The 26,338-nt window shown below is 41.4% G+C and overlaps 1 protein-coding gene, 1 long non-coding RNA gene and 4 other non-coding genes across 6 annotated transcripts in view; 3 read left to right on the forward strand and 3 right to left on the reverse strand.

Annotated features, from left to right (window-relative positions):
• FOXK2 (forkhead box K2) overlaps positions 1–16,783 on the reverse strand; it is a 69,718-nt gene extending 52,935 nt beyond the window's left edge. The window contains exons 1-4 of the mRNA XM_059828126.1: positions 16,708–16,783; positions 15,317–15,520; positions 15,106–15,231; positions 14,687–14,812 (exon numbers count right to left, since the gene is read on the reverse strand). Of these exons, the coding sequence (XP_059684109.1) occupies positions 14,687–14,812; positions 15,106–15,231; positions 15,317–15,513 (449 nt within the window). The 5' untranslated portion in view covers positions 15,514–15,520; positions 16,708–16,783. The remainder of the gene's footprint in view (positions 1–14,686; positions 14,813–15,105; positions 15,232–15,316; positions 15,521–16,707) is intronic.
• On the reverse strand, positions 12,926–14,006 carry LOC132318985 (uncharacterized). Its single transcript, XR_009484423.1, has 3 exons — positions 13,925–14,006; positions 13,633–13,832; positions 12,926–12,963 (listed from the first exon to the last, which is right to left on the reverse strand). It is a non-coding gene; the product is annotated as an uncharacterized LOC132318985 (long non-coding RNA).
• A 6,059-nt stretch (positions 16,784–22,842) lies between the features above and the next one.
• On the reverse strand, positions 22,843–22,949 carry LOC132319009 (U6 spliceosomal RNA). The gene has a single exon (XR_009484425.1). It is a non-coding gene; the product is annotated as a U6 spliceosomal RNA (small nuclear RNA).
• A 737-nt stretch (positions 22,950–23,686) lies between these two features.
• TRNAM-CAU (transfer RNA methionine (anticodon CAU)) lies at positions 23,687–23,758 on the forward strand. Its single transcript has one exon. It is a non-coding gene; the product is annotated as a tRNA-Met (tRNA).
• Positions 23,759–25,002: 1,244 nt separating this feature from the next.
• TRNAQ-CUG (transfer RNA glutamine (anticodon CUG)) lies at positions 25,003–25,074 on the forward strand. The gene has a single exon. It is a non-coding gene; the product is annotated as a tRNA-Gln (tRNA).
• A 771-nt stretch (positions 25,075–25,845) lies between these two features.
• On the forward strand, positions 25,846–25,917 carry TRNAQ-UUG (transfer RNA glutamine (anticodon UUG)). The gene has a single exon. It is a non-coding gene; the product is annotated as a tRNA-Gln (tRNA).
• The last annotated feature ends 421 nt before the right edge of the window (positions 25,918–26,338 follow it).

Consider the following 26,338-nt stretch of genomic DNA (forward strand, 5'->3'; position numbering starts at 1 on the left):
AAACAAACGAAACCTTGCAAAAAAAGAGAAGCAGATTAAGCTGCCAAGGTCCGGCTTATCTGGGAGAAATGTTTCAGGCATCTGAAGGAGGTAACTGCAGCGGTACCACTATCATACATGGCAGATGCAAGCTCTACAAAAACAGTAATAAAAGTTGTAGTTTGGTTGGCAAACAAAGCAGACTAGTGGGAGTGGAGAGTGTAAGATAGGGTAGGCAAATGAGTAAATGATAAAATGATTTACATTAATCAAAGCCAGACAGGAATTATAGAAATGTGAATAAGCCAAATGAAACGGATAGCCAAAGGCAAATTAAAACCAATACCAAGTGTAAACTAATATGCATTAATAAGGAAAATGTACTTTAAAACATTCTTTTCGTGACAGAGCATTCCAAGTTAGATTTGTCATTTCAGAAGGAGAGAAATGAAGCTTTTATCAAAATCAGTTTGGTCTTGGTTGGGTTTTTTTTTGTTTTTTTTTTTTTTTTTTTTTTTAAATCAATGACATTCCCTCAGCCAATAGAAAGCCAAAAAGAAAAGAACAGTGAAAAACTGAGACCTATTTTTCTTTTTGTCTGTCTTCTTTGAAATACTTCTTACTCTGTCCAAAAAGATAACTACAGAACTAAGCAAAGTTCTGAGAACAGTTACTGAGGTGATGAGGTATGAAAACACTCTTACACAAAGGTTAAGAAATAGCAATTGTTTTCAGTAGAGAAGAGACAAATGTTAATCAACATAATGTAACAAGGCAAAAGCACATTGAGAACAACCTCATGTTCCATAAACAGATAGTGTAAGATTCCTGTAAGATAGAAAATTGGCTGAATTCAAAGCACACAAAGAAGGATCCTATAAGGAATATGATGACAGCAGCAGCATTTTTCATATCCATATAAAGTGTTCAGCATTATTATTTTTAATTGCATAGCCAAAGCCTAAGCAACTTAAAATAGTAAATTTTCCATCCCTATTAGAAGTCCTGCAATACAAGGAGTACCTCTTTTCTCCATTTATACAAAACCTAGCAAGAATTGGTCTTGCCTGCAACTGCATTTGTAACACTGACATAAGATGGAGCTGCTTGCGAATCTCTTCCCTGAATACAGAAACAAGATACTGAAGTACATAAGCCTCGGGTCTGGCCCAACAGATTTTCTTACGTTCCTAATGAATCTCAAAATACTCAGAATGGTTGTCATATTTAATTGCTTTTTCTGTGAAACTTAAGTTTAGACCTCATCTTCAAAACATAAATCAAAGCATTTAAAGATTTGATAGAAGGGAGAGAGAAAGTCACACTATTAACTCCTTTTGGAACTCCTTTTGGAACAGTTTCTTCTTGTAAACCAATTTCTCTGTGGGCAGCCAGGGAAAGAAAACACATCTACAGAAATCTGCATGTGGCAAAATTACCTGATTATTTTCTCCCAAACTGGATGATAAGAATAAAACTAAAAGATAAAAATAAATTATTTGAACAACGACAAAAAGCACTTTAAAATAATTTAGAAAAAAATGCAAATAAATGCTGCACTGGACTGGTTATGTTTGAGTCCTGTGCAAATCACGAGGTGCTCAACCAACCTCCAAAAGGGGGGGAGAACTACAAACATTTCTGACATGCAAGCGTCTTTTCAAGATTGAGTCATCTTAACATGTCTGGCAACAGATGAAGGACAGCACAGACCGGTCTGAGATTGTCAAAATATCAATACCAAAATTCTTTTGACACTGGGAACAACAACAAAAAAACCACCCATCAATTAAAAACAATTTACATCTACTACAAATAGAAAAGAATGTTGAGGCAGAAGGATGTCACTCACTTCTAAATTTTCACTTGGGTCATGCATAGTAACAACTCTGAAGGTCAGTCCCTCAGGGAAAACAGAACAGACCAAGAGGAAAATGGTTCCCTTCTGCAGCTATTCAGAATACCAATGACCAGCCAGTGAAATACCGAGATCAGGAGCAGAAAAATGAAGATGAGTCTTGGCAGTCGGAAAGACCGCTGTAGGAGGTGTGTTAGAGAACAGCCAACCAGCAAGGCCAGTGATGCTCGGAGGGAGTAATTACTGACAGATATCCAACAGACAGAGTAATAAAGCTGTCCTCTGAGGACTCGAGTTCTTCAAAACTCACTTCCTACTCTACCTCAATTTATTTTGCTAATTGAATTAGTCTGTGGTTAATTTGAGATTATACTCTTCTAAAAGGAATGATGCAACAGACTATATTCAAATCAGCAAATAAACAAACCCCCTCGTGACTAGGATCTGAAGTTTTACCCGTGTTCTGGAGTGACATTTATTACACAGCATTTTGTGAGGCAGCCCTGTTGCCAACAGGAACTGCTTGTTTGGATCATAACAAAACTGAACAGAAGAAGAACACGAAACAATTCACTCGTAATTTTTACAGTTGCTTGAGTTAGCAACATACACTTCATCATCGCTTGTTATTAAATAACTGAGTAAGATGCAAAGATGGGTCAAGGAAAAATGAACACATTGCTCAGAAAAAAAAAACAACAGAAGAAAAGTTTTCTCAGCAGAAGTCATGGAGAGCTAACATGAACAGAAGCATTTATATATATGTAATATATATACACACAATAATAAATATTGTAAAAACCAATTTAAAACTTTTACATAGCATAGCATAGACCGTAGCATCAGCTATAGGACTTTTTGGTCTTATCATAAGCTGTTTATGCAACCTGAAACTTGCCAAGTACAAAAGCTTTGCAGTTTACTACTGAAAATACAAGTTGCTAATATAGCAACCATAAAACCTAAATATGGTGGAAAGAAAAATCTAGCTTTTTTCTAACAGGATCCTAAGATATAAACAAAACTAAAAACTGTGAGTAGAAGTAGAGTTGAAAGATTGGTAGGCTGCAGCTAAATTATACGTATTTCTCTCTCTCCCAATGGCACAAACTCAGAATTGACATCAGTCACCTTTCACACATCACCGTTAACTTTTCAAATTTCCAAATATTTTTGCAAAACACTTCTCCCCACAAGAATATTAATTTTAGAACACGTCTGTGAATAGAACTGCTACAGAAATCCTACACTGCGGTCTGCTTTCATTTCCTTGTGGTTGGCCAGTGCTGGTAGACGATTTGGGAAGTTTAACTAATACAAAGCCAGCAACTCAATGGTTTAATTAGTGTGTTGGCAGGCTCCATGGACTCAACTGAATTCTTAACTTTCTTCTAACCAGTTTCAAGCGACTATTTGTCTTTTCCCCTACCACATCCCTGATGGCACTTTTCATTTTGCTTAAGAAAGCTTTTTAAAGCTTTTTTTTTTTTTTTTTTTTTTTGCTCCCCAGAAAACATTTGGGAAGAAGCTATTTGCAGGAATCAAACTGATTACGGATGGGAGCACAATTATGCAAACTGACCTGTGACAAGCAACTCCATGCATTTTTACTTTGTCATATACTGTTACAGAGCTCCAGTAATTTTATTTGCAAGTTTGGGGTCAGTGATGGTCTTCCTGCCTGATTGAGCTTTGGGTGGGGTTTTTTGTGTGTTTTTAGCTTTTAACAGAAATGTTGATCAATATAAGAGCATCTTTTTTAATTTCAAAGGGGGGAACTTTGGCCCACTCTCAGGTTGGACAAGCTTTGAAGCATTATGAATTTAGTTTGTGTTAGTACGACAATACCCGTAAATACTGCATTTGGTAACATACTACCTCAGAGGCTTTTAAGTCTCTTATTAGAATAGCCCCTGTACAACCGAAGCATGTTTCTGTAATGTCACGATTTATACATTCTCATTCTTTCGTTTCTCCTCTGTTTTAATGAAACAAAAAAGCAAACAAATACTGGTAAGAACATGCTTCCTATAATTAACACCGGCAACAGTCTTCAATTACTTCTACAGATACCACCTTCCATTTGCATTTTTTCAACTTTTTCTAAAAATCAGACAGATTCTGTCCCTCTTTACAGAAACCTAAAAATGTAAATGCAGCTGAAAATCTCACTCCATTAATTTTCTTCCTTCATAAGAGAAGACTGAAAGGCAATTATTTCCAATACAAGGGTTACAGTAATTCCTGAGCCAGGGTTTTAGTACACAAGAGGGGAAGAAAAACATCTGCCACAATACAGATGCATACAGTGCATCACCCAGAAACTGTAACTGAGTAAAACAAGGTTAGAATGGAGGTAAGCAGAAGAGGAGGAAGAACCACCAGACATCCAAAACAGGAACACATTTGTATCTAATAATCTTTTTTTTCCCTCCCAATTCCCAATACAGATTTTTAAATAGAAAACTTGCCCTCTTTGAGAACTGGCTGTTTCACTACACCATTAAATGCATCAACAGTGCATTGCATTTTGGAACTCACCTTTGACATTTTACACAACAAAAAAGATCTGGTATCAAAAAGTAATCAGAATTTGAAATAAGTGAATTTAAAACACCTACTAAGTATCCTCACAAACTTTTTTTTTCTCCTCGTTCCAGTTTGGTGGGGTGTTTTTTGTTTGTTTTGTTTTTTCTAAGAAGGAATAACGCAAAGAGGGCAAATGAAGGAAAAAAGTTCTTAAAAACACCATTCTGGAAGCTCATAATTTTAAGTTAAGCCCCTAATATCCTATTTCTAATGCTCAATATGTTTTTAACTTGTCACTGAAAGTAGGTATTACTTGCCTAAAATCCCAGAATAATTTGACATAATAGTTTAAGTAACTGGATCAGCTTTTTCCTCAATGCTTTTATGAATGACTACAAGGTTAAAAGGGATTTCACATCACAGATAAATATTTGGCCAACATTTCAGTAGCAAGCTCGCAATGGTAGTGTCATTTCCTGTGCTTGCCACTCGTTCCCGTCCGTACGGCACCTCCCCTTGAGCCAGCAGATGTTTGTATGACTATGCGACAAACCAGATTAAGGAAATGAGAGGACTGAAGAAAAATGACAACACCGTTTTGAGGGTGAATTTTAGTAGCCAGATGAGTTCCCGTATCCAAGTTTACCCCAGGGACTCAGGAAGTGCTGTGCTGTCAGAGGGAGAGGCCACGGTGAGACCTGAATAAATGCCCAGGAAGGGACAGGGAGCATCCTGGCTGCGTAAGCAGTGCTGCTGAAGCGCCAGCCCTGGCCTCCCCTTACAAACACACATCAGGCTCTCCTCGATTCCCATTACCCTGAATAGACAACCTTGCAGTAAGCATACAGTCTTGGTATCAAAAGCTTACAAGAACACTATGCACACTCACTAGGGCATTTTTTGACTTTGATTAGGGATCGTCTTCTAGCTATGGCTTTTGAAACTATCTTAACAAAAAGAAAGAAAAAAAACTTATTCCTGTATGTATACTTGCACCAAACTCATCAATATTGAAATAAAGTTATGCAATCTGTATCTTATAACGACTTTAAAAAAATGCTGATTTAGGACTACTTTAGATATAGGTAGAAAACAGCTACATGAATTACAGGAACAGTTTTCTATATGTACATACAAACACACCTGCTGCTACCTCCACAGCTATCTTAATGCGTATCAAAAGTTCACAACTGAAGTGCAATCGAAGTATTCGTGCTCAAATCTTGTCCAAGCTCATAGTTGTGAGACCACACTAACATCCTGAATCAGGATGTTAGAAGACAAGAAACATGTTCACCTGTGAGAACCATCTACTGCAACCTGTACTTTCAGCTGCCTTTTTGGAAAAGGGAAGACAAGTAATTGGGCTATATTAAATATGTTGCACTCTAATATCCACAAGTAATTTTATCTAATTTGGGATTAAAAACGGCAAAAGAAGTATCAGAGCTGCTGTGTACAGATTCAGTTTAAGTCATCCCAGATCAACAGCTGAATCGCAAGATAAACACCACTGTACTATACTCAAAGCCAGGTTGAGTTTATCATATGATGGATTTTTTTAAACTACAACAAAATCCTACTACAATAGGATTTTATTTTATTTTTTGCTGCTGAAGATAGTATGTCTTGTATTAGTGTTAAAGAATGTTTTCATTTGAAAAATAGGTCACTTCAAGAACTGTTTTGAAATTGATTGTTTAAACAATGCTTACAAACACAGATAAAATTCTTCTGCTGGCATGTCTTCTAATGTCTGCAGCAAGGTTGACCATCCAAGAAGGAGCATACAGGATAGCAAAGAAATTTGTGCAAAGAACCATGAAGAGTAAGAAAAAGTGATTTAAAAGCACCGGAAGCTTTTCCAGTGGTTTAAACACCATTCAACCTTTGTTCTCTCCTTTGCTCTTCCCTCCTCTGTTTTGCCCTGGAACAACACAAATTACTTTGGGGGATGCAGACATCTGTCAAGAATAATTGGTTGCTCAAACACATGGGGATTAGTTGGCCATTTATGACACAAAAGTCTTTATAATCATGCACATGTTAAGTTGGGTCTGTCAAAAGGCATTGTTAAGAAAACTGCAACCATCATGTATCACAGAACAGCTTCTCCACTCTGGTTTAGTTCCAGACCCTAAACTTAGCCCATCACTTAAGCTGGCGAGGTTCCCCCCATTTGCAGATTTCACAGATATCCCAAGCATGTTTTACTACCAAGAGCGGAGATAAAGAACAGGAAAACGCACTAACTTCAGAAAGGTAGACTAGCCTATCTTGAAAAACAATTACTTCTTTAGTTAGCTTTAAAATACCTGAAAAACATTCTCCTGGCAAAAGATACATATCTGCAGTTTTTCACTTAACCTGTTAAGAGACAAAGAACTAATGTAATTAAATTAAGTAGCATCGTATCTCCATACGAGATACCCCGATTTTTCAGTGTGTCTTCCTACTGCATATTCAGAGCATATTCACCAAAGTTTTTTCGCTCATATAAACACAAGTTGATTACAAACACCAAACATAATAGTAATTATGTAAGAATACTTAACACAGGGTCTGTGGTCATTTCACTTCAAACCATATCCTTCTTTTAAAGCCAGAGAAAGTAAGCTCTTTGTGATATATCTTAAAACATTCTCCACATACACACGCTTCTATTTAGCATAGACAAAGCTATTAAAATCAGTAATTGGGTGTAGTTGCATAATTTAGGCGTCCACATAAATATATTTTAAGCATTCCCATACTGTCAGGTCACATACCTTAAAAAACATGAATCAGGACTTTGCCTACTACAGTAACGGTAAAAAAAAGAAAAATTGAAAACAGTAATGCAAGATAAATCTTACATTCTGGAACCTATGTTCTATTAAACAGCATTTCAAAATTCTATATAATACTTGGAGATTTTTAAAACTCAGCTAGCCAAGGCCCTGAGTAACCTGATCCAAACCTGAAGTCAGCCCTGCTTTGAGCAGAGCGTTGGATGAGATGACCTTCAGAGGTCCCTTCCAATCCATGTTAGCTTATGATTTTAGAAAATAAAATGGAGAGCGGGAGTGTGTTTGTATACGCATACATACACACAAACACACTTGCCCTCTTTCTAGATACCCTAGCCAGTCTATAGATAAAACTACGCTGAATACTACACGTAAAGCAAGGTTACAAAATCACTGATTTTGGTATCTTAAATACACATCAATTTTACATTTATACATAAGAAGGACAGAAGAAAGTATTGCTTTATGACTTAAGTGAGGTGGCAAAGATGTAACACTTGTCACACTTATCAGCTCTGTCTGATCTCAGAAGCGTCTCATTTATCTGTTGAATGCTCAGCTTTGTGAAAACACAGTCCTCACTACCCAGAGCTTTGACTCCTGTAGTGGTGAGGAATCTCTCTGGAATTGTAAAGAGATGAAATATTAAGACATCAGAAAAGAAAGGAAGCAGGCTTGACCTGAGACAGGTAACCACTCAAACCACAAAAGACGTTCAGGTTCACCATTCCTCTCTAACTGAAACTCCACAACTCCTACCTTCCGAATTCCTCCTTTGATGCGTTTTCCCTTCTGCCATCCACTGATCGGTATTTTCAGCAGTGACTCATGAGAATGTGCTTAACATGACACATTGCTGAAACTTGTTTGGGGTTGCCTTGATTTAGAAGCCCAAAAGACATTCACTAACAACAGACACAGGACATGAAAATTTCTTGAAAAAGTAATGACAAGTATCATCACACTTACTATAGCATTTCATACTATTAAATCTTTCTTACAGACAAGCGATCATGCCTTATAAAAGTTACATTTTGAATTTACTCCTATTATACCACAAGATAAAAAAAAAGAGGAAAGAGAAGCAACTTGAACAAGATGATTTACTAAACCTGTAGAATTCAGAATACAACCAGATTCCTGCACTCCTGTTATATTCTTAAATAACGTTTCTAGGTGCGGCATTCTGCTTCCTCCTGAACTTTTAACTGTATGCTCAAGCCTTATAGACAGGCATTCAGAATAAGAAAAAAGCCGAAGAATTAAACAGGAAGGAAACCAAGTGGGATAGTAAAGCCACATTACAAACACAAAACAAAAAAAAAATTCAGTGTTTTTAGAGCCACTGTTTGCCTTTCACTACAAACCCATACAGAAAATTCTCATTTTCACAGTACTTGGGTCAGCAACCTATAGTCAGTATTGCCAAGAACCCAAGGATTTTGCTTAGTGTAATTTTTCTATGTGTATATTCTCAATGTATCATTGGAACAACAGTGTAAGCCATTTTTTATAGATTTAGTTCTGCCATTTGAACATATTCAAGTTCAGCAATTCCCATAGGCTCATAGGTGCAGAAAAACTTACTTGGCTGTTTTGACAAAAGCATAGCCATTGCTCTTGTCGTGTTCTCGGCAGCAGTAAGAATCTTGTTTCAGAATAATTACCATTCACTGTTCTGCAAAATTTACTGGAAAATACTAATGATAATACTCTACCCTACAGAAGTCAGATATTCAAAAGCATGTTGCTATAACAACCCCAAATATATCCTCCATGCATATTATAAGACTACAAAAGGAAATTTTAAAAAGTCTGCTTTTCTCTTGACTTTTCTTCAGCATGAAGTGCTAGTCTAATGGGAGGTTTTGGGGGAAACACATTAGTATGTGCTGAATCATATGATGTTCAAGTACTATGGACCAGAATAATCATTCTACCAGTAATTTTATGTAGCGAGCGCACCTCAAAACATCATGCATTTGCAGTATTACTTTACTTCCACAAGAGTAAGTCATTAAATAATATAAATATTTTTAGTGTGCATTTATAAAGGGACAAGAACTAGGCTGAACAGGCTGACAAGATGGTGCTCAAAAGCCACAGAAGGACAGAGCGCCTTAGTGTAATAAGCTACTGTAGTTGCAGATTCTTCTGCTGATCTTGTAGATTTTGGAGGAAAACATAACTGATCATACCGAAGGCTGAGCCCTCATCCCTTTTCACTGTGATGACATTGACAATAGAAAATCTGAGCACGCTGAAAGAGACTTCACTGAGAACTAGTGTCACTAGTCATACTTCTTCTGTGTGCCCAAGTGAGTCATTTACATGAATGACTGCTTGGTAGTCAAAGAAGAAATTGAAAGGTACAAAGCAAAGAGAACACAGAAGGACATGGGAAGTGGCGTTTTCATTCTGAGAAAGCTTCAACAAATGATCTTCTCTGCTTTATCTAAAAAAAAAAAAAAAAGAACTATCTGTGCAACATTTGGCAAAAGATATATTGCTAATAAGGTAATGTTGAAATTTTATACTTCAAGAGCAACAAAAGAGTATTTAAGAGCAGCAGCTTCTTATAGCAAGTGAAGTAGCTCATTATAAAAAATGAATGTGGAGCGTAATGACCTGATTAGGGGAATTTCTCCATAGAGAGAAGCTGTTCTAATGTAAGTTGATGGGAAAACCCAGCTGGCTTGAATACTGTAAGATCAAGACCTAAACACTTATGAAAGTGTGAGGTTAAAGAAAAAAAAAAAAAATCAGAAGACTGGGAGTTTCTGTCCTTCTGACAAACATATATTGAATACAATCACACTAATTTCACAGTTTCTCAGTTAAAAACTTTCCAGGATTACTCATACTTAGTAACTACAAACCAATTTCAGAACTGCCAACACTATTCTGTTGAACTTCAGTTACTGAAAGTACTCCACACTTACTTCATCTTTTGTTAGAGAAGAAAATAATTAAGAGGCATCATAGATCAGCTTTCGTAGTATCGAAAGCCAATGCAAGAGATCAAATTATTCAATAACAAAATATATTTAGATAAACAACATAGTGCCTTCTAAAAAATGAGTAATCAAGATCAGATACTAACACAACACATTATATAGTCCAGTATTTTTACCCATCATTTTTAAGTGCGTCAGTAACTGCAAGAATACCTTCCAGCATGTGGGATATGTTAAATTTGTTCCCTGAAAAAAAAAACATTCCAAGAAACGCATTCAGGATGGAAGCATGCTTGATGCTGCAGCTGCTACCAGAATGTTGTTTCTCTTTTAGCCCTTCAAGTTTTAAATAAAATGTGAGGAACTTTTCAATTAACACAACCTACAGAAAGTTAATAAATTCTGAATAAGCTTGAGCAATACCTATTAGCATTTTGGCTTGTTGTTTCTTGTTGCCCCTCAGAGAACTACATACAGACTCTCACAGTGAAATAATCCACTCCATACACTTTATTCATATTAACATAACACAATAAAACTTTAGGTAATTAAGTTTAATGTGCTGTTCAACAAGTAACATGGAATTTCATACTACAACTTACAGTAATTCTTTATAGTTCACAATACCCTCACAGCAAAATCAAAATGGACCAAAAACTGCCCCAGAATTGTTATGCAAGAGCTTGATTTTCTTCTTGCTGGTCACCCTGAAAAGTAACACAATGATAACAGTTACAATATGACACTCAAATATTTAAATATGAAATATGTTTGCATTGTTTCAGAAAGTATGTCTAGGCAAGTACATTCCCCTAATATAATTTTTGAACTTTGAAATAATGGAAAATATTACAATAATTCCATCTGTGCTATTGTATGTGCAATGCATATAATCAGACCAACATCTTTACATTTTTGTGATGGATATACATAGGTTTCAGTATAGTGAAATACAAATCGACATTTAGCATTACAATAAAGTATTTAATTGTCTTAGATTAACCACTCAATCTTAATTTTCTGTAAGGAAAAGCAGTGTTACACATTCACTTTCAAGTTACATTACTGAAATAACCACAGATTGTGGTTTGTCAGGGGGGTGAGTGGGGGTGGGTTGTTTTTTTTTTTTAATTTAAAAACAAACTACCAACACTAAAGACCAAAAACAGTACATGCAGAACCTTTTAGTTCAATTAAGAATCATTATTTTATACTTTGGCCAGACTTAGAGAGTCTGAATGCAGACTAGTCAAAACAAAGCATCGAAAAATCAATTTGTTGGTAGAGCACAGGAAGCTGCCCTACTAGGCAGGTTATTTTATCAGGTTTGGTTTTTTTTTTTCTTTTTCTTTTAAATGTTTCTTTTAAGTTTTACTTTCCTGCTTGCTAAGAAACTCCTCAGCTGTTCACACTGGTGTCACAGTAAGCCTTCAGCGTTAACAGCTTGCTGGCCATTTCCTCAAGATTGTTTATTTTCTTTCTGAGTTAAGGAATTGACTTTACAACTGCCCTGTCTGGACAGTAATCGTACAACTTTTCAGACAACAGATTACTTAAGATAAAGAGAAGTTCTGCAATACAGACTCTTGCAAGATCCCATGATTGTGAGAAAAGCTATGTAGCAAAAAGCGTTACAAAAGCATTTGCCACTACCGTTTTAGGACAGACAGGAACTGAAGCTGAAGCCTACCTTCAAAGTAGGGGATTCCCAACTAATCATTTACTAATGACTGACACCCAACTCATCCTACAGGTTTCAGTCTTCCTCAGCAAACTGCTCTAACACTTTTGAGTATTTATTTTGTATTTGTATTCTTTTTCATTTCTTAGTGAATCAAGGGAAAAAAAAGATATATTCTGCAATCAAATCCCAGGAAAGTAAGTTTTATCATAAGAATCTGCCTCATTAATAAAGATCCAGAGTTTTTGAATCTCTATCACTCAAATACAGCAGAAGTAAAAGAATCCCAAATCCCCCAAAGCTTCCTCAAAAAACCTTGTTCAACTACTTTGACTCATCATTCTTCAATCTTAAATGTCAGAATAAATAACAAACATTGAAGAAAAAAACAATAAATTGTTTATTATCTGCTTTGACAGTTTTGTACTTGTTACACATAAACCAGAAAAATAATTTGAATCTAGCTTGGTTAGTATTCTAAATGTTAACTTGGCAGTTAATAACAGAAGCAGCATTAGAGAAGAACAATGTATTCAGGGACCTAACTGGACATGGTTCAGTAACACTTCCCTTTGGCTATGCCCTAGCTAGTAATACTTTAAATCAGATTTCCGTACATTCTTTCCTTCCTGTGTTACTTCAACATTCCAATTCTTCACAATAGCCAGAACTCAAAAAACCATACTGTTTCACCTGGAAAGAATCTTGAAATCCCTGCTACTTGACTCCCTCACTGTTTCTCCACCAACTTAATTCTCTACAACAGCAGCAACCTCTGAAAGTTATCATCATCAGGCAAGATTCCAAAAACAAGACAGAAACCAAACATTAAAGCCACTGATGAAGCAGGTGAGTTTAAGTGTTCTTGCTCCATTAATATTTCCAGTTCCTTAACAGGTCATGTTTATCCAACCTAAAACTAGGCTAGATAGTAAAAGGCCTAAAATACAACAGCTGCTTTATGACTATTAATTCACAATTTGTTAATAAAGCACCTTCAACAAGACCTTGTTCTTTTCCTGGCTCTTATATAGCAGCATAGAATGAAAAGATGTACTCCATAAGGCCCAAAACAATAACAGCAACAGGAACACATGACACCCAAATGCCTGGAAAGCAGGAAATACCTGCCTTCATCTCCACCCTTCAATAGGAAGTGCAGTACCACACCTTTAAAAACAAGAAGAAAAAAAAAAAAGGTATACATTAACATAACCACTGTTCCTTTCCAAAGGAAAAATCACTATTTTCTACAACAATTAAGAATTTTACCCACCCATCTAAAAACACTGAGTTAGTAACTGCATTTAGTCTTACTTTGAAGACCCAAGTTCAGCTACTGACATCACTTGACCACTGAATGTATTTCCCACAGCTAATAAGAATCCCTCAATAACATCATCACTCTACCTCACTGCTATACTGTGAATGAAAAACAAACCCAAAAGCATTACCAGTGATGTGGTGTTCTGACACTGAAAGACAAGACAATTCTTTTCCTCACAGAGAGGCCATACAACTACTCTTGGTAGGTAAATATTCTCTAGAATAACATAGTATGCCCTAGGATGTCTGTCCCATGAAACTCTTCTTATTTTTTAATCTCTTTATTCTTACACAGCCGTCATTTCTTAGCTTTATACAATTACCGCTGCATACATATCTGATCATTTGTCCAGCATCTTCACATAGATATCATAAGACTGTAACAAAGCATCCTATACCTTACCTTTTTGGGTAACAGAAAGTTTTTCTCACCCCAAACAACTTTTCACAGTATTTCTCACATCTCAGAAGGCTGAAATAAGCAATCAGTTAAGAACAAACCCTCTGTCTCACCTGTTATCAAATCAGTCCCAGGAATTCAATTATTGCTGCACTCCAAACTAAAATTACATTGCCAGAGAAAAATGCTATTTCGAAGAATGTACTTGAATTTGTCAGCTTCATCAGCACTGGTATTTATTGTCTCCTGACCTAGCTTCCAAGAATTCTTCTGTGCCACAGAATTGCTTTCAGAACCCCAACTTGTTCACCTACTAAAACCAAAAGTAAGAAGAATTAGGGAAGTCACCAGCAAAAACACAGCGGAAAATGAGATTCAGACAAACATGCTACATGCGTTACATACTTCACCGTATTAGCGAGGGGTTTGGACACACCATGCAATGCCAATGTAATGTCCTAGGTTCTCAGTGTCCCCCTGCACATATTAAAAGATACATTTTTTTAAAGGTCAGATAACTAAGACATGGACGAAATTACAATTATTCAGTAACACTGTTGTGGATAACTGAAACCTAAATAAAGAGTAATGGACAAGCATACCTATTTGAGGCTCCTCTGATCTCAACTGTGAATGCCTCAGCTACTGATGACACTGCAGTAAAAGAAATCAGCAGTCGACTGATGGTGTGGTTGCCTCGTTGAGCACGGCACTATTTTTAGATAGGTTAACACGTCACTTTGTATGTAATATCACTCAGTCAAAAATGAAACATTTTTCTTTTGAGAAAGGGTAAAGCACACACAATTGCACTAGGTTGGAGACTGTACTACTGTAAAAATCTAACTGCTTACTAAAGTGACCAGGATACACGTAAAGTACTAGCTATTTTCTTGTTCCATTCATGAATCTTGCATACAATTAAGGAAGGCAGTCACTGAACAAGCAAGTTTGCTGTGTGTACTCTAAGAGTCTGACAACTTTTCCAAAATCTCAGATTCTTGCCTCAGAAGGACTGAACCAACTGTTATGTACGAAGATGCTTTTAGATAACGATTCAGAGCATGAATGACATGAGTTTCTAATAAACAAAATTAAAAGTGATAAAAAAATCAATACAAAATATTTTCAGATGCAAAACATGCAAAAAACCATAGTATCACTAACGTGTCATCTGTCTCTATTGACAAGCAGTCACGTGGCATCTCTCTCTCTTCTTTCACGGTTACAATTCTCACATCTCCAAGTTCAGAACAAGCAGATGCTTTAGACAACTGCTCACCATTGTCATACCTGCAAATACAACCCAAATTGTTAACTGAAACATTTCTTCTGCAAAAAAGTTTTGTTTCTATTTTGTCTAGACTAGTATTACGTGCTCAACAATACAAATTAAAAAACAAACACATAAGCTGTTCTATGAAGGATATCAAAAAAATCTTCCGTTTTAATAAAACTAGCTGTGTACTTTCACCTTTCTTATAACTTTTGCCCCGTTTTTTTTAAATGTCAGCTACAGTCTTTCAAGTACTATCAAGAAAAACATTTCATCCGCCCTTCACACATAAAGAGAGTATACTACTAACGTTCCATCAGCTGCTATTAAGGAAGTGCTGCCTGACAATGCTCTTTCTTCTTTCACAGTAATTCTTCTCGTGCCCTCAGGGAGGGAACAGATCGGAGATTTTGACAGTGGGTCACAGCTGTCATACCTAGAAAGAAAACAGACGGTTGGTATTAATGCCAGGTATTGACTCGGTATTAGGAAACAGAGGAGTATTGTGACAGTCTACTCACAAGTCCAGTAAAAACCCTGCAACTTCCGCATCATTTCTGAAATCCAGCTTTTCCTTAAGTGTCAACCACCGGTCAATGTGATTGCCCACATAAATCCTTGTCTTCCCCCTTCTCCTATCAAGACTTTGCTTTCTCTTTTTCTTTTCCAGAAAAGACAACACTGGGGGCCTTCCACATCTCTTTGCTGGAAGTGACATTGTAAGCCTGGAAGTAAAGGAAAGGCTCTTCAGTGAGACGTGGCTCAGAGCAACAGACGACACCGCGGGGTTCCGAGTCCTCACCGCGGAACCCGGCTGCCGAAGGCCGTAAGCCCCTCGCTCCCACGACGCCGGGAACCTGAACCGCTGCCGGTGGAAGCTGCTCAGGGCAGACGCGGCACCCGCCGGCCGAAGAGGCGCGCAGCCCCGCACGGACGGCTCCCAGCCGCGCCCCCCGCCCCCGGGCTGAAGAAAGGCGCGGCGGCACCTGCCGCCCCGCCCCGTTTCTCCGAGGCGGCGGCCGAGGACGCGGCCGCTTCCAGTCAGGCCACGGCGGCGGGCCGCGGGACAGCCCCGCCTCCCGCCGCCCCTGAGGGGGACGCCCCCTCCCCGCCGCGTCCCCAGCCTCCTGCCGCTCCCCTCACCCCGCGCCCCGCCGCGAGAAGCCGCCCGGGTCACTCACCCGCCGCCCCACGGCCCCGCCGCCGCCTCGCGCCACCCGCAACGACGGAGATAAACACGGGGCACGTGACCGACGGGGGGCGGCGCGCGCTGATGACGCCCAGGTCAGGCGAAGGCGGGAGGGCCTCAGCGCTCCTCCGGGGGCCGAGCGGGGGGAACCGAGCGCTCCCGCGGCGCCTTCCCCACGCTGCACCCGTGCTCCCGTGGAGCTGGGCAGAAGGTGGGGCTGGGGTAAGGGCGGCTCCGGCCAGCCGCCGCATCGGCCTCAGCTAACGGCCGAGAGGTAACGGGGTTACCCGGCATCGCCGCCCCCGGCGGGCTTTGCCCTCGGCCGCCGCATGTCCGCAGCGGGAGCCGCGGTGTTAGAGCTTAGTCCTGTCCCACGCAAGAAGAGGCCTCGTTTAAGGTTCCTTGGTGTGTCCCAAGATGTACGCAGGGCTGCTTTTGTCAGGGTCGGGTACCAGAGTTTGAAGGAAACTGGTTAAAAGTCTTTCTGAAATGTTAAAACATGCAACTAACTACAGTCACATCTACTGAAAGAACATCTAAGGATACTGAGGTAAAAAACGCAAGTTACTGAAGCTGAAAGGAAGCAGGTAACGCAACATATATTTTTAAATACTCGTTTAATAACAAACTTAAGTAAACATGTTACAAACAATAAAAAACACACTCTTTTTCCAAGCAACAATTCCCAGGACGACCTGCAAAAATACGGTATTGTTATTTTACCTTCTGAAAGGCCAGATTCAGAGACAAAACTAGAATCTTCCTCTGAAGAGCAGAAAATGTTTGAAATTTGATTTACCTGTCAAAAGGGAAATATTAAATCAGTGACACAAGGAAAAAGAAAATGCAACATTGGAATCCGTGTTGTCCCAAAGTATTGTAACGACGACACTGTATACAGCATGCATTCTACCAGTTTCTTAGCACTTCTGCTTACATATGCTGCATTTTTAAATAAATGACTAAAAAGACAGACCAAGTTAGCTAGCGATATGCAGGGATAATTTTATCTAAACAACGAGAGGGACAATCATACCTGTGAATTTATTTTTTATTATTTTTAGTGACAGATTTGGTAGACTCACAAGTCCAACAAGTTAGCTCACGAACTGGAAGTGACATTGTAGGTGTCTAGTAGAACTAGTAGATGATCGAAGGCTTATAGAAACGTTTGTTTGCATGTGCTGAATCAGCTGAATAACGACCAAAACAAAACCTTCTGTTCGGTTTCTGTCCAACATTTACAGAACTTGAAAATAAAGAACTGAAGAAAAAAAGCCATCCTCTCCTGAAATACATTTCACTATCTTTTATCATTTACAACAACAGTATGTGAGCAGATTTTCAAGACAGAGTTTAGTGTGTGAGCTAGTAGAAAAGTAAGATTTAAAAGAATTAGCATGATTATATGTTCTCTTAAAATAGCACAAATTCACAGTGATACATGTGTATAATCTCTTGTATTTTACCCTTTTCATATAAAATGAGATAATTCCTCCTCTATCAGCATTATTTCTGTAAAACACATACTTGGTGATACTGTTTCTAAGTAAATACTACTATTTAAGAGGCTTTTCATACTTACTTCTTCTGATTGCTTTCACAAATACAGTTATTGTCTGTATAAGTAGATTCACATTCCAAATAATGGAACTGTGGTAACCACTAAAAGCTGTTGTGCGCTTGTTAAGTTCCTGCTTATCTTGAAATCACAAAGCTGCTGGGAGAAGCAAGGGAGTACTAAGAACATTTACTTCTATCAAATAATTCTGAAACCAAAGCAAATATGCAGCGACTCGCCTTTTATGCTAAGTTAGTAAGTTAAGCAAGCTATTGCTGTTACGCATGCTTGTAAAGTTAAAAACAGCATTTAAAAATAAAGGTGCATGCCTGTGTTCTCAATAATGAATTAATAGATAAGAAAAAAAATCAAAGCTTTGAAGTTAATGTATCTTGCCATATTTGTGGTTTTTTTCTCTGTTCCTCTCATTAAGGAGGTCTGCTGGCCAGTATTAATTTCTTACGCTTCAGCAGATTCTGGCTGTGTGACCGACACAGCAAGGGAATGCTTTTAATCCTTTAATCCCACCAATATTTATATTAACGTTGATTTTACCACTTGGATGTCCATGTCAGTAAGCTTAGTATTTTGCCCCTGAACTGTTTCACACAAGTCCTTCAATAAACACGCATTCCTAGTACAATGAAGTGTATATTACAAAGCAGCAGCAGCTGCTACTTAGGAATGAAATTTCAAAGCCAATACCCCAGGCTCAGCAAACGTTAAAGTTCATTTTCCTTCGCAGCAAAGCAGAGAAATGTAATGGAGGGCACCAGGTGCCGCACACTGCCTCCTCCTCAACCACAGCTGCAGCCACGCAGGGAAGAATTTCAGAGGTTTATATAGCAGTGTCTCTGCTACGTTACTTCAACTCGCTCTCCCCTCTTACCATCAACTTGTCACTGAAAATCCTGGTTATACCATCACCTTTCTGCTGGTAAGTATGTTACTATGCTTCATTAGTTTCCAGAGCAAACATCCTATGTTTGACCTCCTGCGTATTTAGCTTCCAAATGTAAGCGCAGCAACGCTCCTTACAAACTTATGAAGCCTACTGTCTCCTGAAGCATGTAATTTTCAATATAAAATGCCTTATGTTGCTACAAGAGCAATCAGTAAACCCAGCAATATGTTTAAATACCCCATTTAGTTAATGTTGTATTATATATTTGTGAGGCGGGATTGAGAAACTGCTCCCTGGAAATGCTAATGCAAACTTCTTCATATAGTAAGTAATTTATCTATGTAATAGAAGAAAAACCATGCAGACACCAAGTTTACCTAGCTAAGTAGCCTGCTTCCAGAATGCACGGGGATGCTTGATCCTTTATCTGGTATATTCACCCAGTTTCCGGTTATCAGTGATTTAAGGACTTTGAAGACAGGAGGGTGAATCCAAACCATTATGTTAAGCAGGCATGGAAAGACCTATACTCCATGAACTGAATCTCTTTTGGACCCCACTTAATATTTTGGGCTTCATAATATCCTACTGCAGTGATTCTTCACTTTGCTTTTTGAGCCATTTGTTACGAAAGTGTTATTCCTAGACAAATATGATTTGTGACAGTAGCACAAAGTCCTATTTCCATGTTCCAGTGCAATACTGATACCCCATTAAAAAATACAGCACAGCAGTGATATTAATTACACCACCCCCCCCCAAGACCAACTCTCTCATAATCAACAGCTTTAACCAGTCTGTTTCCCTTCTAACCTGCAACAGAATCAGTGGTAACTATTTAATAAAGAGAACTAAGAATAAAGTTGAAAACCACAAGGTTTGTCACCACACAATTCATTCCAGCAAGTCTTTACTTGTGTTAAAAACCTTAATGCTTTCAGAACCCGATTTTTTAAGAACAGTATCCAAAAGCTAGATTAACGCAAAGGTTTAAGGTGTAGACTTTGAGAAAGCATGCTCACTTTCAAAATTGAGTGCCCGGTCATTTGGGCCTTCATGATACAAAACAGGAACTACTATATTCTAAGACATTTTAAGAAAAACTAACTCTACAGAAGTCTAGCAAGACCTGCATTCTCACTGCATCTTGGTCTGTGTAAAGTAATACGAAAGTAGATTTTCTTACGTTTATGGATCACTGCTGAGGATGACTCATCACATTAAAATTCTTTCACATGAGCTTCATATCTTCAGTCTTTCATCTAAATTATCGTATCTGCAAAGAAATAATTTTTTTTATATTAAAAAGCAACTAGATTATGCTGTATAATACCTAACATGCAGTAAAAACTTTCATGCAGAATACATGAAGTAAAAAAACAAAACTTGAAAGGAACAGTCAGAGTAATCCAACCAGTAAGCTAGCGCATTTTCACTAGAGAAAACCAGCATCTCTAACAATACATTTGCTTCATGTTTCCTATTTTTACTTCTTCCCCCTCACCATCTGCTTCTGTTCCGTTTTTTTTCCAAAAAGCATCCAACTCTGTTAGCTTCACTCACCCCATTACAGAATTCAGACTGAAGAGAAACAAAATTCCCAATGCCAAAGCCGAAAAAGCACTACCTATTCATAAAAGGCCTTCTAAAAATAACTCTAATTTTTCTTACAATAATTTTAGATCTTCAAGAGAAACAGTCCATATTGATTCAATGCTTTGCTACACTCATCCGCAATGAGTTTTTTGGCCACCAGTACCTTTGGATTGTACCTCTGCCTTCAGCGCTGCCATTTTTGCCAAATCTTCCCCTGTTCTTTTGGTAGCCAGTACCAAATCCCACAAGAGCAAGATACTGTAGCGTGGAGAAAGAAGGCGAATTACAGAACACGCAAGAATTTCAGCTACTTTCAGTATTCTTCATCAAGAGAAAGAACTACTCCTTCCATAATGGAGGTCACCTAAGCAATGCTCAAATGGATTGCTGCTTCTCTAGGGAAACTCCGAACACAAGAGCTCCCGAGCAGGTAGCAGCACCCGCGGCAGGGCTCCTTGCGGGTCCCCATCCTCCCTGGGAGGCCGCAGCCGATGAGCATTGCGGACCCAGCGACACAGAAGGCTCAGGAGCAGCCCTGGTCACCAGGACCGGGCACTGCGAGAGCCCCGGCTGAGGGGCAGCCGCGGCCCCGGGAATCCTTCCAGTCAGGGCAAGCACCTCAGCTCATCTGCCTGCAACCAGCTGAAGTACAAGTACGCTTTTTCTGCTGTTTTTGCAATAATTCTAACTAAAAACACTATTCACCGCACCAACACAGTATTTCCATGTTTTAATGCTGAGACACCACTAGTCTGACGGAGTAGAATCCCACTTAGGCCAAACTTGAGCAAAGATTACTTGGTTACCTACACTGAACTAGCACTTCTGGTGAAAAATTTAAGACAGCAAGACGGTTTGCTTTGCTTAAGAAGACCTGCATGAAACTAAAAACATTCTGAGGAGAAAATCCTCCCAAGGACGCTCAGCAGGGCCTGAGGAGGCCGCAGCTCCGCCGGTGGAGCCTCCCCAAACCCCACGGGGCGGCAGCCTCGCGCCGAGACCCGCGGCTCCCGCCGACAGCCGGCGGAGCGGTGCGGAGAGCCCCCGGCCGGCTCCTGGCGACGGGACGGGACGGGACGGGAGCAGCACGACCCCCGCAGCACCCACCTCCCGGGCGGCGCTTCCCGCGCTGACGGGGAAAGGCCGCTCCCCCCACGTGACCCGGGAGCAGGCGCAACGCTGATGACGCCACAAAGCCGCTCCCCCGCAACCGCCGCCTGAGGCGGGAGGCGCCGTTCGCCTGACAGGGCTGAGGCGGCGGCGGGCGGCTGCGCTTCCCGGGACGGGCCCTGCCCCGCCGAGGCTGTGCCGCTGGGGCTGCGGGCGCTCCCTCAGGGCGGAGACTTCCCTGTGCTCGACGGGCACCGGTGTCCGTCCCCGAAACGGATCTTCCCAAGAGCGGTCCTCCCTCCAGGGGGAGCAGGATCAGAGGGGGAACAGCAGGGATGCCACAGCAGACAGGGCAGAGATGACTGACGTGGATTTTGCAGGTGTTAAATATACTGATCTGCCAAGATAATTCAGCAATAGGGGTGTATGTTCTGACTCGGTGTCTGAAGTCGCTCAGTGAGGCAGATGGGAAGAGGCCTTCAGTTATTTACAAAAAGTATTACCAGAAATGAAACGGAGCACGTGTGCAAAGTTGACATGGAGAGTGACACAGTTTTTCTCACTGACAGCATGGGCTGAGTTGGAACTGAATCCGGCAATGGACTGTAATGATAGGAGTGGGAAAAAGAACGCTCTTAATTTAAATGCACGACATGCAATGGTCAGGAGAGCCTTTTCAATGCCAGAACCCACACTGTTCCATGTCCAGAGAAAACGAGAATGAGGAGAGCAGATGAAACGTGGGAAGCAAAACTTGAGAAGATAAAGTACAAAAAGGTACTCCCCATATGGCAACGTTATAATTTGTCTCCTGAGGCAAGTCCCTGGAAGGCCAAAAAGCTCATGAGAGACTTTATCATTTTGTCAGGCATTTCTCTACAGCAACCATAGTAAACTGTGGGTATTGTTACAGTCAGTGCATATGCTAAAGAAAACTTCTGGACCCACCTTCTGTGTATAACCCTGAGGCCTCCGGATCGCAGCTTGAGGAGAACAAGCCCCATGCAGTGCAGGGAGGAGTTTGAGCCAGGTAAGACGGCCTCACAGGGGCACTCAGACCTCACTCCCTGTGTGAGCTGATACAGGCAGAACACAGGAACAACCACAAAAACACGGTTGAAATGCAAAGAGTAAATTTATTTTTGTTACCTTGTGGACCGGCAGATCCCCAAAGCAGCAGCCGGGCACACAAGCAGGGACACAGGCACCGCAGAGCTCGGTCCTTGCTAGAGGATCACCAAAGCTGCTGTTTTTACCTGTTTATCAGGGATTCGCGCAGGCATAGTTTACCACTGTGCTGTGAACTTCCCCACAGCAGGGCAGGAATCTCAAGCGTGTTGGAAAGGGTGCCTCTGAGTCTGTCACAGGGCCATGTTACCCAGACACAGGTGTTCTACTTGTCAAGCACACAAGACTAAACAAGGATTAGTGTGATATATGTGTGTTCCTACACCCCAGCTGAAAGCCACTTGAGCGTGTTTATAATCCTCCTTGCCACTTTTCCGGTATTTTCCCACACTCCCCATCCTTGTGCCTTGAAGGTTAGTGGGTGCCTTGACGAGGCAGGAGCACGAAGGGAAGAAGGCAGTACCGGAGGCACTCGCTGTCATTCCGGTCGTGCTTCCAGGGGTCCCAGGACCCGGCTGAGGGCCTGTGCGGGGGTGGGGGAGCTAGAGAGAGAGGAAAAAAAAATATGGAACGCTTCACGAATTTGCGTGTCATCCTTGCGCAGGGGCCATGCTAATCTTCTCTGTATCGTTCCAATTTTAGTATATGTGCTGCCGAAGCGAGCACGGTTGGGGAAGCCTCTCCTCAGCCATTTCTACCCCCGAGATTTGGGCTCCGTCAGGACAGGGTGAGCTCATGCGTCTGCCAAGTAGCTGCTGTCTGTTTGCGCAGGCTGTGTACAGTACCCCCACCCTCACGCCGGTACCGGAGCTGGGCGGGGGGCGGCAGGCGGGGGGGAACGCAGCCTGCAGCGGGCGCCTCTGCCGTATGCAAATACGCGCGCAGCACTCTGGGAGCGGGAGGCGGCCCGCGCGCCCTGGCTCGAGGGGCCGCGGCGAGTGGCGGAGGTCTTGCGCGGGCGTGCGCGGTGCGCGGCCGCGTCAGGGGCTCGTCCCGTAAAAATAATTTGGGGAGGACTGTAAAGGCGGCAGTGTTCAGTTTCTCGCAGTCAGTAATATCACTATTTCTGTGGTATTATATCGGTAGTTTTTACGTGAATGACTTTACTATCAATTACCTGTGGCAATATACTGGTAATTTTAATAATTTGTTGTTATTCCACGTATCTTCCAAGCGCAGAGGAGCTATAATAGGGGACCCCTTCCTTGTAGGGAACGCTGAGAGGGAACACGTTCGCACCCGCGCCGGGGCAGGGCTGCCGGTCGCCCCGGGGGCGGGGGAGCGCGGTTGGAGCGCGGCCGGAGCTGCGGCAGTGCGGGGGGGAGCGGCGCGGTGCCTCCGCGGGGGTGGCCGGGCGGCGCGGCCCGTTCTAAGCCCGGGCGGGAGAAAGTGTTCATAACAGCAGCAGAGTGGCGCAGCGGAAGCGTGCTGGGCCCATAACCCAGAGGTCGATGGATCGAAACCATCCTCTGCTAGCCGGTCCTCATTTTCCCGGTCTGGAGAACAGTCGGCGGGCTGTGCGAGCCCGCTTCCCCGCTGGTCCCGTGCAACGGGGACAGCAACCGGTGTCTCCGTCTGCACTGCGGGTTATTCATGGGTGTGTATCGGTTGGCGTTGCGAGTACCGTTATTTTTCCCAAACTGTCTCGACAACATGTCCTGTAGCAGGTGTGAGTGAAGGAAGCACAGACTGTGGCACAGTATGATGCCTACAATCTTTTCTTCTAGCACGATTTGATGGTTCGGGTTGGAAGGGCCCTTCCAAGGTCATCTGGTCCAACCCCCTGCCATGAGCAGGGACATCTTCAACTAGATCAGGTTGCCCAGAGCCCGTCCAACCTGACCTTGAGTGTTTCCAGGGATGGGGCATCAACCACCTCTCTGGGCAACCTGTGCCAGTGCTTCCCCACCCTCATTGCAATAAATATCTTACATATATCTAGTCTGAATCTCCCCTCTTTTCGTTTAAAACCATTACACCTTCTCCTATCACAACAGACCCTACTAAAAAGCCCATCCCCATCTTTCTTATCAGCCTCCTTTAAGTACTGACAGGCCGCAAGAAGGTCTCCCCGGAGCCTTCTCTTCTCCGGGCTGAACAGCCCCAACTCTCTCAGCCTGTTCTCATCGGAGAGGTGTTCCAGCCCTCGGATCATTTTTGTGGCCTCCTCTGGACCCACTCCAACAGCTCCTTGTCTTTAATTACGCATAAAAAGCTCGTTGCATGTGTTTGTAGTCTTTCCATGTCTCACCTGTTTAAATGAAACATTCTGTTACCTATCCACTGGTCAATCGGTCCAACAGAGGAAAAAACCTGGCAAACTAAACCAAGAGTTGTGATAACGGTCCCTGCTTCTTCTCAAGTATAGTAAGCAAATACTCAGCTTAAAATGCATGACAGCAAAACGAGTATACAAATGTGAAGTAAAAGTCAGCGCAGACGGTATTGAAAGTCTCTATTCCAGCTTTAAATTGCATAATCGGAGAAACTGCTTAGCGATCTGGTTTAATGCTATGGTGCTTCTAAGCGTGCATTATTTTCAGTGCTGTAAAGCGTTGCGATAAATGAGCAGTGGAATTCTTACATAGATTTCATACGTGCGGGATACCTGGAAGAGAAGCGCAGCAGATGCTGTGTTTATGAGCGAGTGGAAGGAATGATTTTGTCGTCTCTCCTGTGAGATTCCCTCAACAGCAGCGGCTGGGGGTCGCTTGTCAGCGGTTCCATGGTGTAATGGTTAGCACTCTGGACTCTGAATCCAGCGATCCGAGTTCAAATCTCGGTGGAACCTGTCTGTTTTGCTCATGCGCGGATTTCTTTAGTGGTCATTATCGTGGAAAATGAGTTTAAGGGAAACTTGGTGTTTTTCGTGGGCTTTTGGCATGCCGTCAACTACTGAGATGCCGTGCTACCTGAAAAACGTATTTGAAGTAAAAGATGAAGAGAAACAAACCATAGAAGTTTCCTGATTAATTTTTTCCCGTATTTATTATTTATTATTCCTTGCAGCTAGGTTAGTATGTTCTTACATGAATTATCTGAAAAATTTCAGACGTGCCACAGAATACTGAAACGTAATTCTTTTTATTTCTACGCTGTGAACAACCCGTGTGGAAACACCGTTCGAAGGTATGCATTAGCCAAACCGGACTCCGGCGCACTTACGGAGGGGCTTCGTTCGCGTGTCGGAAAGGTGGTGTTCTCCCACGGTCCCTGTCCGCTTTCCGGCCTTGCAGCTTTGTAGGAAAGTCCTATTTTAGCGATCATTATACCGCGAAGACAGCAAATATAACAGAAAGGCAGAATAAATATGAGTGCTTAGGTTGCGTTAAGCTCCTGGCTGGTTTTAAGACGCAGAAGGGAGAGGAGAGAGGGAACGTTTACTTCGGGCCTTGTTCGCTATAGAATATTGCAGAAAGGCAGGATAAATATGAGTGTTTAGTTTGCGTTAAGCTCCTGGCCGGTTTTAAGACACAGAAGAGAGGAGAAAGGGAACAGTTACGTCGGGCCTTGTTCGCTATAGACTCATTCTCCGGGCTCGCGGAGGCGAGTGCCACCACCCGGTTCTATGGTGTAATGGTTAGCACTCTGGACTTTGAATCCAGCGATCCGAGTTCAAATCTCGGTAGAACCTGCAGCAGGGCCCTCGCTTTTTTTCCTCCCCCGCGGAATGGGGTCAGGCCCGGCCCGCTTGTGCCTGTGGAAGAGCGAAAAAAAGGCGCGCAGTTCTGCGCGGACAGCGTAGATGCGATCCCTCGCAGGGAAAAGCAAACGGCGATGTCAAAGCACAGCAGAATACAGGCCAAAAGGGGGGTAAAACACCAGGAGCTGAACGCCAAAGGGTTCTCCTTGACCTGAACTATATCGCAGTATTCCCATTTTTCTTAAATTGAATGAACAGCTATACGTTTGACAGAAAGATCAAATAAGACTTGAATTTTTAAGTAGTTTTTACTATAATTTCATTAGGTCTTTCATTATATTTTACCATTGCTTTATAGGTATCTTAAGTCTTTTTTGAGGGGGAAAAAAAGTCATCATTCACACTGAGGAAA

The sequence above is a fragment of the Gavia stellata genome, chromosome 22, assembly GCF_030936135.1.
Source record: "Gavia stellata isolate bGavSte3 chromosome 22, bGavSte3.hap2, whole genome shotgun sequence".
In the NCBI taxonomy this organism is placed as follows: domain Eukaryota; kingdom Metazoa; phylum Chordata; class Aves; order Gaviiformes; family Gaviidae; genus Gavia; species Gavia stellata.